Below are 13,590 nucleotides of genomic sequence, written 5' to 3' on the forward strand. Positions count from 1 at the left end.
TATATATATATATGTATGTGTGTATATCTATATATATAGATATACACATGCAAATACACACATACTACAATGGAATATTATTCAGCCACAAAAAGAATGAAATCTTGCTATTTGTACATATGAGTGAACCCAGAGAGTATTACGCTAAGTGAAATAAGTCTAACAGAGAAAGACAAATGTTGTATGATTTTACTTATATGTGAAATCTAAAAAACAAAACAAACAAACAAAACAAGAACAGACTCATAAATACAGAGAACAAACTGGTATTTGTCAGAGGAAAAGGATTGGGGGGATGGGCAAAATCGGTAGTGATTAAGAGCTACAAATTTCCAGTTATAAAATAAATGAGTCATGGAGATATAAAGTACAGCATAGGGAATATAGTCAATAATATTGTAATAACTATATATGATTACAGATGTTAACTATACTTACATGGTGATCATTTCATAACTTATATAAATGTCAAACCACTATGTTGTACACTTGAAACCAATATAATATTGTATGTCAGCTATACTTAAATAAAAATAGTTTATGAAAAACTATGTACAGCAGTGCCATAATTTTATTTTTATATGTATGTATAAAATGTTTATATATTATGTAAATATAAATATATATTAATTACATATAATAAAGTATACATAAATATAGCCACATGTATGGGTAAATGATAGGAGAAATATATACTAAAAAGTTAACTATACTTATTGGTGATTAGTGAAATTATAGCAATTTGTTTTCTTTTTTCTTTTCTCTTCTCAATTTGTTTGCTTTTTTACATTTTTTACATTTTCAATTTTTTCCTACTATTAACCTGTAGTGCTTTTGTTTGCAGAAGAGAGAAATAAGCTACAAAAATAATAGTTATTAAAGAATGTTATAAGTGATTTGTTGATTAGTCTATAATGCCCAGTAGATTGACTTCATTCTACAGGGAATCTTTTGGTGGTATTGAGGGAGTTTCAACATTCTCTTCATAAACGGTTTGAGGATGGGAAGAAATAAATATCTTTCCTTCCAAACTGCATTCTTCAAGGAAAAATAACATGAGACAAATAGTTGTCTTTGACATTTTTGTTCTTGTATCTTAAGAGTTCTTCATGAAAATTTGTATTTTATGGCATCTCTGCATCTTCTTACAAGAATTGGGTGAGAATGCAGTGCTTTATTTTATTACAATTATTCTTTCCATGAAAAATGATAGGAAATGTCATTTTAGTAACGAGTTTTTCATGAGCTATCAAAATTCGTAAAAAATATTTTTCAGATGATTTACCTTTCAAATGGAGCATCCTGAATTAAATGGATAAATAAACATTATGTTTATTTCCTCTGAAAACTTTTGGATATAAAGCTATATATTTGTAGAATGAAGAATTGAACTCATGCAAATCAGTTATAGCACTGTGTGCTTCACCACCATGTCATGATACCTACTAAGTAGCAGAGAGGAGAAATAGTCACACAGGCTGTCGTGGAAATGTACCTGAGGAAATCCAGTGCTTTAGAGGAGAACCTCAAAACAAGGGTTATAAAGCTAATAATCATGTGGTAATTTAGAGGTAGAATTGAGATTCAAAGCCTCTGAAATTTTCTTACAATTTTATTAACTTTTTATTTTTTTTGCCAGGATAATGAATTATGGAAACAATCTATTTAGTATTTCTTGTGTCTTTGAAAATTAAAATTCATTCTGGCATTTAATTTACATTGGAACACAAACAGAATGAGGAAGATTTCTGACTGTTAAGAATTAGAGAGTTATGGGGCTTTTTAAGGGAGTCTATGACTTCCCCTTCAATTTGGATCTTCTTTAAGATAATACTTTGCTGGAAATATGAAAAAAAAAGAAGAAGTTCACCACAACTATTGAGAGGCACAACTCACTGTTGTAAGGGATAATCTGGGACTTGCAGTGACTTGACAGCAGCGTGCTTACTCGATGATTAATGCCAAGGTGACCAGCCTCTCAGCAGGGGTTTCTTCATGTTTAATATAAGTCTCAAACAAATTTCCTCTTTTCCTATTTCCAGAGAAGATGGAGAATAGTTTTGCTCAAAATAGCTTCTCTTTTACAGGGGAAAAAAAACTCCAGGTGCCTTTTTATAGAACATACTCCAATTCTTCCATATGTATTTTATTGTTCAAACATTATTCTCATTAGAACTAAATTTTTCACAAACCCTGTATTCCCTCAATTTTGTTTGTTTCTTGCCTTTGAATTACCAAGCAGGCACTTTAGGGAAGTGTTTCAGGTCAGCACAGATTTGGGGAATGAAATCTTCACTTCTGTACAGAATTGGTGACTAGGCTATAGAAAACGTATTGTTGGAATGACACCCACTTGGGTGGTCTTGTCATAAAAGCCTGGGAGCTGTGAATCCAAGACTGGTAAATATTCCCTTGAATGGTTATATACTTAATCAGCTGTTTGTAAATGGGTAGACCCTGCTTTAGATACTAAGAGAGGGATTTGAATACACAAAACATATTTTATGTTCAGACTTGTGCATAATTTGTCATTGATGAAATGCATTGTGCTGATGAGGACTGAGATTTTTTCTCTTGGGTTTCCACAGGACCCAGTCTTCTCACTTGCTTCCCAGGCTTGTAAAACTCATGGATGCATTTGTTGTTCGGGGCTCTTTATCTGCCTTGACTGTCTTTATGTTAGCCATTGCTTATTACTACATTTCATCTTTTCTCATTTGATTTGCCTTTTAAACAGAATTTATAATTTTTACTCTTTTTTTTTTTTTTAAAGATTTTATTTATTTACTGACAGAGAGACACAGCGAGAGAGGGAACACAAGCAGGGGGGAGAGGGAGAAGCAGGCTTCCTGCGGAGCAGGGAGCCCGATATGGGGCTCGATCCCAGGACCCTGGGATCATGACCTGAGCTGAAAGCAGATGCTTAACCGACTGAGCCTCCCAGGCACCCCTATAATTTTTACTCTTTAAATTGAATCCACCTTTTCAAAACACTGGTTATTTTTCCAACTGTGGTGCCATTTGTAAAGTTTCATTCACCCTGACTTTGATGGTCCCACTTGCAATCTCAAAAAGGGCAGGAAAAGAAAAAGCCTTACAATCATTTTAGAATTTGTGCCTCTGAAATATTAAAACACATTCTCAGTTAACAGGATGGTAATTGTCTTATTTGGCCTGAAAATGACAGTCCTTAGATCCTTCCCAAACCTGCAAATAAGACAGTAGAGTCTTTGTTTCTTCACTCCTCTTAAAAGAGGGGTATTTTATCATCCTGAGTGTAATACCAGATAGAGGTTCTACGAGCTAAGAATGACAGTGCTTTAACTTAGGAGGTACTACTATAAAAATTTGTTGACTGAATGAATTATTATGTTCATGGATGAGAGTTTATTGGGGATATTTAAAAATAATTAATTAAAAATTTGGAGTGGCATTGCATATATATATATATATATATGCAATATATAATCAAAAGACTTGATTAGGAATTTGGGGTGATTTTGATGAATATATAATCAAATAATAATGATAATGGACAGTAAAATAGTAATAGAATATTTATTTTGCTCTCTTATTACTCAACGTATTAATGTCTTAAAAGGATTGAATGATGTATATTGCTTATATCAGAGAGAGAGCCCATTTTTCATTCAATAGAAAAGATGCACAAGATTTTCTGAGAAAGAATGATAACACTTTTGAAACTGAAGCACTGCTGCTTTTACAGATTTTCATATAAAATGTATTTTTTATTCTTAATTCTGGAAAACATTTCGCTGTTAATATATTTAATTTTAAATATATAATCTTAAAGGCCTTCTTTAAAAAGTCTTTCTCAAAATTATTTATTATATACTTAATACTCAAGTATATTTCTAAAAAAGAGAAACGCTGTACCTTCCTATTTGCTGAGAAACTGACATCTGAGATAGGGAACAGACATTACCATCCCAAACCAGTTTTCATGACATTTGATTGTTTTTTTCCTTTACCCATTCTCTCAGGGCAGGGATCAGCCCGAGTGCATATGATGGAGGCAAACAAGACGCAGGTGACTGAGTTTGTTCTCACAGGACTTACAGATCATCCAGGGCTGCAGGTCCCCCTGTTCCTGGTGTTCTTGGTCATCTACCTCAGCACCATGGTGGGCAACCTCAGACTGATTTTTCTCATCTGGAAAGACCACCATCTTCACACCCCCATGTACTTATTCCTTGGCACTTTGGCCTTTGCAGATGCTTGTTCCTCATCCTCTGTGACTCCCAGGATGCTAATGAATTTTTTATCTGAGAATCATATGATATCCCACTTTGAGTGCATCACCCAATTTTATATTTTTGGTTCCAGTGCCACCACAGAGTGTTTCCTCCTGGTAGTGATGGCCTCTGACTGTTATGTAGCCATATGCAACCCCTTGCTTTATCCCGGGGTGATGGCCAACAGGCTCTGTACTTGGTTGATAAGTTTGTCTTATGTAATTGGTTTTCTGCATCCCACAATTCATGTAGGATTATTATTTAGATTAACGTTCTGCAGGTCCAATATAATACACCATTTCTACTGTGAAATTTTGCCACTATATACAATTTCTTGCACTGACCCATCTATTAATGCATTGGTACTTTTTATTTTTGCTGCTTTTATTCAAGCTTTTACTTTTATGACCATCATAGCATCTTATACCCGTGTCCTCTTTGCCATCCTGACAAAGAAATCTGAAAAGGGCAGGAGCAAAGCCTTCTCCACGTGCAGCGCCCACCTGCTCTCTGTTTCCTTGTTCTATGGCACTCTCTTCTTCATGTATGTGCGTCCTGGGTCTGGCCCAGATCAATATCAGGATAAAATGTATTCACTGTTCTACACGATTATCATCCCCCTGCTCAACCCCTTTATTTATAGCCTAAGAAACAAGGAAGTTTTAGGTGCACTGAGAAAAATTATAAAGAAATAAATATTTCTCAGGAAAGCTTTCATTAGTCCTTCGATTTTACTCTGTTTAAATAAAGCATGTGTCCCTGGGTTTTGCACATAGTAGGGCCTTAATATGTACTTGTTAAATGAATGAATAACAAATTTAGAGTAGATAGACTTGTCTTCATCCTAAGTTCTTGTGATCATCAAAATAATTAATGAGCATGGTAAGGATGGACTCCACTTACCTTGTGTTGTTTTAAATCCAACCTCAGGATGAAACTGGAATGAAATCTTCAAATTACTATGTCTTTGTAACTTGAATGAGCTTTGTATTTCCAAATACACACAACTTTTTTTAAGATTTTGTTTATTTTTTTTTTATTTCAGAGAGAGAGAGAGAGAAAGCACAAGCAGGAGAAGGGGCAGAGGAAGAGGGAAAAGGACTCTCGGCTGAGCAGGGAGCCCAACGTGGGGCTTGATCCCAGGACCCTGGGATCATGACCTGAGCTGAAGGCAGACGCTCAACTGACTGAGCCACCCAGGTGACCCTCCAGATACACACACTTTACAACTTTTTTGCACTTATATTTTTTTAAGGGAAGACTCAATCTGTGTAAACCCTCTTTTTAAAAAGTCCTCATGCCCTTTCAGATAATCCTTGAGCAAGTAATTTTTCAAAACCTTCTCTTGAGTATTTATAATTATCCAAACAATATGTACACCAAAGTAATATTGTTAGACTAAATATGACAGAATATAACCTCATGAGGCATTCAAAATGAACATTTCTATAAGGTTTAAAAGTAATTTTGAAAATTATATTTGCATTTCAATCATTGAAGGGTATAAAAATTTAACAATTATGTATTTAAGAGAAAGTAATTTTCCTGCCATGTAATGAAAAGTTCTGAGTTCTTTAAAAACTTCTACTTTTTAATTTATAAGCAATCACTAAGCAGCTCGTGTCTGACACATATATGCCAATTGAATTTTTTTCTCTTGGAATGGACAGCTACCTGAAAGAACACATGTGCTTGGTCAATTTGTGATTATGCAACTTAACTGATTTTTTCTTTATAAAAACTATATATGTTTTCTGTCTGGCTCTTTTGCATTTTTTGAGCTCCTGGCTTTATTACATATGGCCCTGTGAATATTTTATTCAAAAATAAAGGAAAGATAGGTAGTTTTACACACATTATGTTATTGATAAAGCCAATTCTCATAACGCTTAGATGTCTCTGATAGGCCATACAAGGAAAAAGGAGCATATAAACCATGAGTAGTGACCTTGGTGCACTCTAGAAAAAGAATAAAGTATTTCTGTATACATGGCACATTCCTCTAACACCTAGCCTATTATTTTGATTTGAGGATAGAAACAATTTGCTGAGTCATCGAATGACAAAGCTCGAGGTGGGGCCAACTGGCTTCAGCACTGTGTTTGGGGCTCTTTTTTCAGACCCTGCTCCTCTCACTGCATCTGAGCCGTGCTTCTGCTGTGTGGGCTCATTGGAAGCAGGTTGTTCCCTGTGGGTGCAGAATGTCTGTGGGAGTTCTTACTTCCACCTCTCCACAGTCAAAGCAAGTGGCAAAACTCTTTTTTTTTCTTTATGTGCCATGCAGCCTGTTTTAGTATTGTCTGTATACAGTTGCTGTCTGTCAAAATATAGATGTTCTCTGTCTTCTTTATACCTTTATTATTTCAGGCAGCATGGTGCCAGAGTCCACGCTTTTAACCACTACCCTATGCTGCTTCTATTAGACTATAAAGTCTTATGTGAGAGCCAACACTGATGGCTGAAGAGGCACTTGGAAGGAGATGGTGCTGGCCAAATCTGGACGGCTCCCTCTGCTCCACCGCTGTGCCCTGTGGCTAAGAGAATGGAAGTAAGCCTCTAGATGTGCTTCCTGGCTTCTTCTTTTCCTGTAAAGCTCAGGTCACCATGCTAGGTTTTTTTATAGGATACTGTGAGTTCTTTGTAGAAACTTTTAGTTTTCATGGTTTTATATTTTATGCAAAAGATGGTTTGGAATCCAACTAATAGCTGCTTAATCCATGAGAATGACAGCATTTCAGGTACTTCTTAGTAGGCTTTATAGCGAGCGTACTGTAAAACTGAATAATTCTTTGATACATCACACCCTGTTGATAACAAGTAGCAGAATTAGTGACTAAATGTCACCAATCAAGTCTTGCATATCTTCTTCTTCCTCACCCAGATGGTATGGACCATGGATCAGTGGTTCTCACTCTTGGTTCTCACCTCAAACCAAACAAACTAGAATCTCTAAGATGGGGTACCAGGCTTCTGGTAGTTTTCTAAACCTCTCTGAGTGATTCTAATATGCAGCCAGTGTTGAGAGTCACTAGGGACAATCATGTGAAACTTGGCAAGCTTCCAATGAAGAATAGGTGATATTCGAGTATAGAAACTTTCTTGTATGACTGTTACAATGACTGTTTTGCCAAATGGCTACTTTATCATAGTTTATGCAATTTTTGATCAAGTTTTTATCTTTATTTCCCCCCATTTTTGATGGCACAAAGGAAATAATGATATATAAATGATATGTCTATTGCATAGTGTGCTTTTTTTTATTTAAGGCAGTGATTCTCAACCCTTGCTGGAATCACCTAAGGTCCTTAGAAATTAAAATTCTCTGACCCAATCTCAGACCAGTGAAATCGGCTGCTCTGGAGATGTGACCCAGCTATTTGTCGACCTTTATCCCTCCAGGTGATAAAAGCATAGCCCAGATTGAAAACTGCTGGTTTAAGGGGAAAGTAAAATCTTCATATGGTTTTTGATTCTTTAGTTGGTTTTGGAAGTCTGACACAATTATCTATATGCTAGTGAATAGGGACCTGCAGTTTGCTGTCTGAAAACAAATTCATTCATAAAAAAAATTGTAAATAACACTAATTTCTTTCAAATTCCTACCAGATAATCACTTTGGAGAAACAGGCTATGCATATCCAGACAGTTCACAAAAAGTTAATTGCAAATCTTTCCTAACAAATGTTTCTCCTGCATTATTAGAGTCCCATATTTCAGCAGGGATTTTATTTGTATTGGACAGTTCTCCATTCTTGTCCGTATTGTCATGTAGTATAATCAATCCACTGAACGTCATTTGAGCTATTACAAAATGTCTACTAGGTACATTATTTGGTTGGAGAGTATAACCTCTATATAACATTTATAACTGGTTTAGTTAAGCAGAAGAGCCAACGATGTGGAGATTTTTCACTTGAGGTTTTCATTCTTAAACTTTAGTGTGCATGAGCCCGTAGGTATTGGATTCAGTAGATTGTTGGTTGGTGTGAGATTCTGTACTATTCATAAGTAGCCCAGACAACTCTGAGGCAGGTGGGGCTGGACTACATTTTGAAAGACAAAGCACTAAAATTGCTCAAACATACATGATAATCACTTTAGATTTTGAATTTTAATTTATTTTTTTTTAATTTTATTTTATTATGTCATGTTAGTCACCATACAGTACATCATTAGTTTTTGATGTGGTGATCCATGATTCATTGTTTTCGTAAAATACACAGTGCTCCATGCAGTACATGCCCTCCTTAATACCCATCACTGGGCTAACCCATCCCCCCAGCTCCTCCCCTCTAAAACCCTCAGTTTGTTTCTCAGAGTCCATAGTCTCTCATGGTTCATCTCTCCCTCCGATTTACCCCCTTCATTTTTCCCTTCCTTCTCCTAATGTCCTCCATGCTGTTCCTTATGTTCCATAAATAAGTGAAACCATATGATAATTGACTTTCTCTGCTTGACATATTTCACTTAGCATAATCTCCTCCAGTCTCGTCCATGTTGATGTAAAAGTTGGGTATGCATCCTTCCTGATGGCTGAGTAATATTCCATTGTATATATGGACCCCATCTTCTTTATCCATTCATCTGTTGAAGGGCATCTCGGCTATTTCCACAGTTTGGCTATTGCGGACATTGCTGCTATGAGCATTGGGGTGCATATGGCCCTTCTTTTCACTACATCTGTGTCTTTGGGGTAGATACCCAGGAGTGCAATTGCTGGGTTATAGGGTAGCTCTATATTTAATTTTTTGAGGAACCTCCACACTGTTTTCCAAAGTGGCTATACCAACTTGCATTCCCACCAAGAGTGTAAGAGGGTTCCCCTTTCTCCACAACCTCTCCAATGTTTGTTGTTTCTTGTCCTGTCAATTTTTGCCATTCTAACTGGTGTAAGGTGGTATCTCAATGTAGTTTTGATTTGAATTTCCCTGATGGCTAATGATGATGAACATTTTTTCATGTGTCTGTTAGCCATTTGTATGTCATCTTCAGAGAAGGAACTTTCTCCAGAATAGACCACATACTGGGTCAAAAATCAGGTCTCAAGTGATACCAAAAGATTGAGATTAGTCCCTGCATATTCTCAGACCATAATGCTTTAAAACTGGAACTCAATCAGAAGAAAAAATTTGGAAGAAATTCAATCACTTGGAAACACTCTGCTCAGTAATGTTTGGGTCAACCAGGAAATCAAAGAAGAACTTAATTCATGGAAACCAATGAGAATGAAAACACATTGGTGCAAAACCTATGGGATACTGCAAAGGCAGTCCTAAGGGGGAAATACATAGCCATCCAAGCCTCACTCAAAAAAATAGAAAAATCCCGAATTCACCAACTAACTCTACCCCTTGAAGAACTAGAGAAAAAGCAACAAACGATGCATAAGCCATGCATTAGAAGAGAAATAATTAAGATTAGAGCAGAGATCAATGAATTAGAAACCAGAAACACAGTAGATCAGATCAACGAAACTAGAAGCTGGTTCTTTGAAAGAATTAATAAGATCGATAAACCTCTGGCCAGACTTACCCAAAAGAAAAGAGAAAGGACCCAAATTAAAAAAATTATGAATGGAAGGGGAGAGATCATGACTAACACCAAGGAAATAGAAACAATTATTAGAAATTATTATCAACAACTCTATGCCAATAAACTGAGCAACCTGGATGCAATGGATGCCTTCCTGGAAACCTATAAATTGCCAAGACTGAAACAGGGAGAAATTGACAACCTGAATAGGCCAATAACCAGTAACGAGATTGAAGCAGTGATCAAAAACTTCCCAAAATGTCTGTTCATGAGGGGAAGATGAACCATGAGAGACTATGGACTCTGAGAAACAAACTGAGGGTTCTAGAGGGGAGGGGGGTGAGGGGATGGGTTAGCCTGGTGATGGGTATTAAAGAGGGCATGTTCTGCATGGAGCACTGGGTGTTATACACAAACAATGAATCATGGAACACTACATCAAAAACTAATGATGTAATGTATGGTGATTAACATAACATAATAAAATAAAATTAAAAAGCAAAAAACAAAACAAAAAAAACCTCCCCAAAACAAGAGTCCAGGGCCTGATGGATTCCCTGGGGAATTCTACCAAACATTCAAAGAAGAAATAACACCTATTCTCCTGAAGCTGTTTCAAAATATAGAAACAGAAAGAAAGCTTCCAGACTCATTCTATGAGGCCAGGATTACCTTAATCTTCAAACCAGGCAAAGACCCCATCAAAAAGGAGAATTTCAGACCATATCCCTGATGAATATGGATTCCAAAATCCTCAACAAAATCCTAGCTAATAGGATCCAACAATACATTAAAAGGATCATCCACCATGACCAAGTGGGATTTATCCCGGGGACGCAAAGGTGGTTCAACATTCACAAATCAATCAGTGTGATAGAACACATTAATAAGAAGAGAGAGAAGAACCATATGGTCCTCTCAATTGATGCAGAAAAAGCATTTGACAAAATACAACATCCTTTCCTGATTAAAACTCTCCAGAATATAGGGATAGAGGGAACTTTCCTCAAGTTCATAAAATCCATCTATGAAAAACCCACAGCGAATATCATCCTCAATGGGGAAAAGCTGAGAGCCTTTCCCTTAAGATCAGGACCACGTCAAGGGTGCCCACTCTCGCCACTATTATTCAACACAGTACTAGAAATCCTAGCAACAGCAATCAGACAACAAAAAGAAATAAAAGGTATTCAAATTGGCAAAGAAGAAGTCAAACTCTCTCTTTTCACAGATGACATGATACTTTATGTGGAAAACCCAAAAGACTCCACCCCCAAATTACTAGAACTCATCCAGCAATTCAGTAATGTGGCAGGATACAAAATCAATGCACAGAAATCAGATGCTTTCTTATACACTAACAACGCAACTGTAGAAAGAGAAATTAGAGAAAGGATTCCATTTACAATAGCACCAAAAACCATAAGATACCTCAGAATAAACCTAACCAAAGAGGTAAAAAAGGATCTATACTCTAGGAACTATAGAACACTCATGAAAGAAATTGAAGAAGACACAAAAAGATGGAAAAATATTCCGTGCTCATGGATCAGAAGAATAAACATTATTAAAATGTCTATGCTACCCAGAGCAATCTATATCTTCAATGCTATCCTGATCAAACTTCCAATGACATTTTTCAAAGCGCTGGAACAAACATTCCTAAAATTTGTATGGAATCAGAAAAGACCCTGAATCGCCAAGGAAATGTTGAAAAAGAAAAAGCTGAGGGCATCACGTTGCCCGATTTCAAGCTATATTACAAAGCAGGGGTCACCAGGATAGCATGGTACTGGCATAAAAAAACATACAGACCAATGGAACAGAATAGAGAGCCCAGATATGGACCCTCAACTCTATGGTCAAATAATCTTCGACAAAGCTGAATTTTGATTTCTTAATAGGAAAGCCTACCTGCTCTCATATGAATATTTGTGTCCTCCCCAAATTCATATTTTAAAATCCCAATCCCCAAAGATGATGATATGAAAAGGTAGGGCCTGTGGAAGTTGCTGAAGTCATGTGGGAGAGCCTCATGTTGGGATCAGTGCCTTATAAAAGAGGCTCCAGACAGATCCCCGACCTCTTCCTCCATGTGAGGACACAGTGAAAGGGCACTGACTGAATATGAATCAGGATGAGGACCTTCATCAAAATGTGACAATGCTGACACCTTGACCTTGGACTTCCAGCCTCCAGAACTGTGAGAAATCAATTTCTGTTGTTTATAAGCCAGCACGTCGGTGGTATGTTTTATGGCAGCCTGAATGGACTAAGACACACCTCATATTTAAATATTACTTTAAGACTCTTAGAGTGTGTTCATCTGAATCATCTTAATTGATCCTTTCAGTCATTTTGGAAAAATGGAAAGAGGTGACATTTTTTCCATTTACAAGTGAGGGAGCCTGGAGTAACGGAAAACACAGTTGTGTCAAATCAGATGATCTGTTCTTTTATTCTTGAGTCTTAGATGAAGTTAAAGTGACCACAAGAGCCTTCGTTAAATCTTCTGGGTCATACAGAGAAGAAAACAATGAGTGTTTGATGATGTTTAAATGGGCAGTGCCTCAATTTCTTCATAGGTAATGGAGATAATACTATGCACTAGTGTCCCTATGTAGCTGATTGGGTGAGACGGTATATGTTAAGGAACATTACAGGACATAAATCACTATACAAACATAGGTTTTGTTTTTATGAGGAAGTTAAGGTCCAACTTTTTTAAAGTTATATAAATAAAAAGCGGCTAAGTTAAGACAAGAAACACTGTTACAAACTGCATTGTCACAGGTGGCCAATGTGTCCACACCAGAATTCTTCTCATTATGTAAGGTAATGTGAGAAATGTCAGGTGCTCCAATACTGTTGAGAAATTAAGAAAGTTTATATGAATATGTTTTTGTTGAAAGTAAAGTACAAAAATATGTTCTTATGATAATGATTATTATATTTTTATTAAATATGTACATTAAAAAATTAGTCTTAGGAGACCTTAAAAAGCAAGTGTCTGTAAAATCCCTCTTTGGGAGGAAGGTTTCCAAAAACAACATTGCCCCAAATGGATGATTTCTGGCAAAAAATAATTTGATCACTAATGAGAGAGAAAAGTCAATTTCTTACAAAGTGTGAGAAACAGGAAACATTGACTAGACAGAATTTGGCACAACTTGCATTTTTATTGACTCATTTTTGTCCTTTCAAAGAAAACTCCTGACCAGGGTCTACTATACCAGACACTTACATGTATTTTTGGACTGAATTACTAAGCTATTCAAAGTAAACCTTTTAAAATCACCAACAATTTGCCTCCAAGAAAGAAGATGGGCTTATGAAACTTTGAACTTCTCACAAGGTCAAATAAAACTAAACAAATGTTTAGACATTTGTTTAATTTTTTTCATGATAAATGTCAAAACATTTTGTCCTATTTCCTCTTCTTTTATAGTTGTGCTAAAGTATTCCAGCTAAGAAAATGTAGAACAAATGACAGAATTAAAAAATTACCATTTAAAAATCCCTAATAATATAATTGGTTCTGGCAAGAATCATCAAAGGATGCTAAAAACCTTAGCTAAAAAAAGGATAGGGACCTGGGTGCAAAGTGAGAAAGTATCATATCATGAGTTACTTGCCAGATGTAAGGGAAAACAGATAAACTTTATAGTTTATAGTGGAGAGATGTGACTATTAATACCTTAACCCAGGGATCACACTGAACCCCGCCAATAGTGAGACCAACAGGATCCCTGCACTTCCTAATGTTATGCAATATGAAATTCATAACATCATTTATAAAGAA

At 36.1% G+C, this 13,590-nt stretch overlaps 1 protein-coding gene across 1 annotated transcript; it reads left to right on the forward strand.

The window, feature by feature from the left end:
* Nucleotides 1-4,027: 4,027 nt before the first annotated feature.
* LOC116633512 (olfactory receptor 5AC1-like) lies at nt 4,028-4,951 on the forward strand. Its single transcript, XM_032406118.1, has one exon. It carries the CDS (start codon nt 4,028-4,030, stop codon nt 4,949-4,951), a length of 924 nt encoding a protein of 307 aa, XP_032262009.1.
* Nucleotides 4,952-13,590: the final 8,639 nt, after the last annotated feature.

The sequence above is a fragment of the Phoca vitulina genome, unplaced genomic scaffold, assembly GCF_004348235.1.
Source record: "Phoca vitulina isolate PV1807 unplaced genomic scaffold, GSC_HSeal_1.0 scaffold8, whole genome shotgun sequence".
Lineage (NCBI taxonomy): Eukaryota > Metazoa > Chordata > Mammalia > Carnivora > Phocidae > Phoca > Phoca vitulina.

Excerpts from the sequence above, each read along its gene's own strand:
- LOC116633512 (XM_032406118.1), top strand. The coding sequence starts at position 4,028 with ATGATGGAGGCAAACAAGACGCAGGTGACTGAGTTTGTTCTCACAGGA.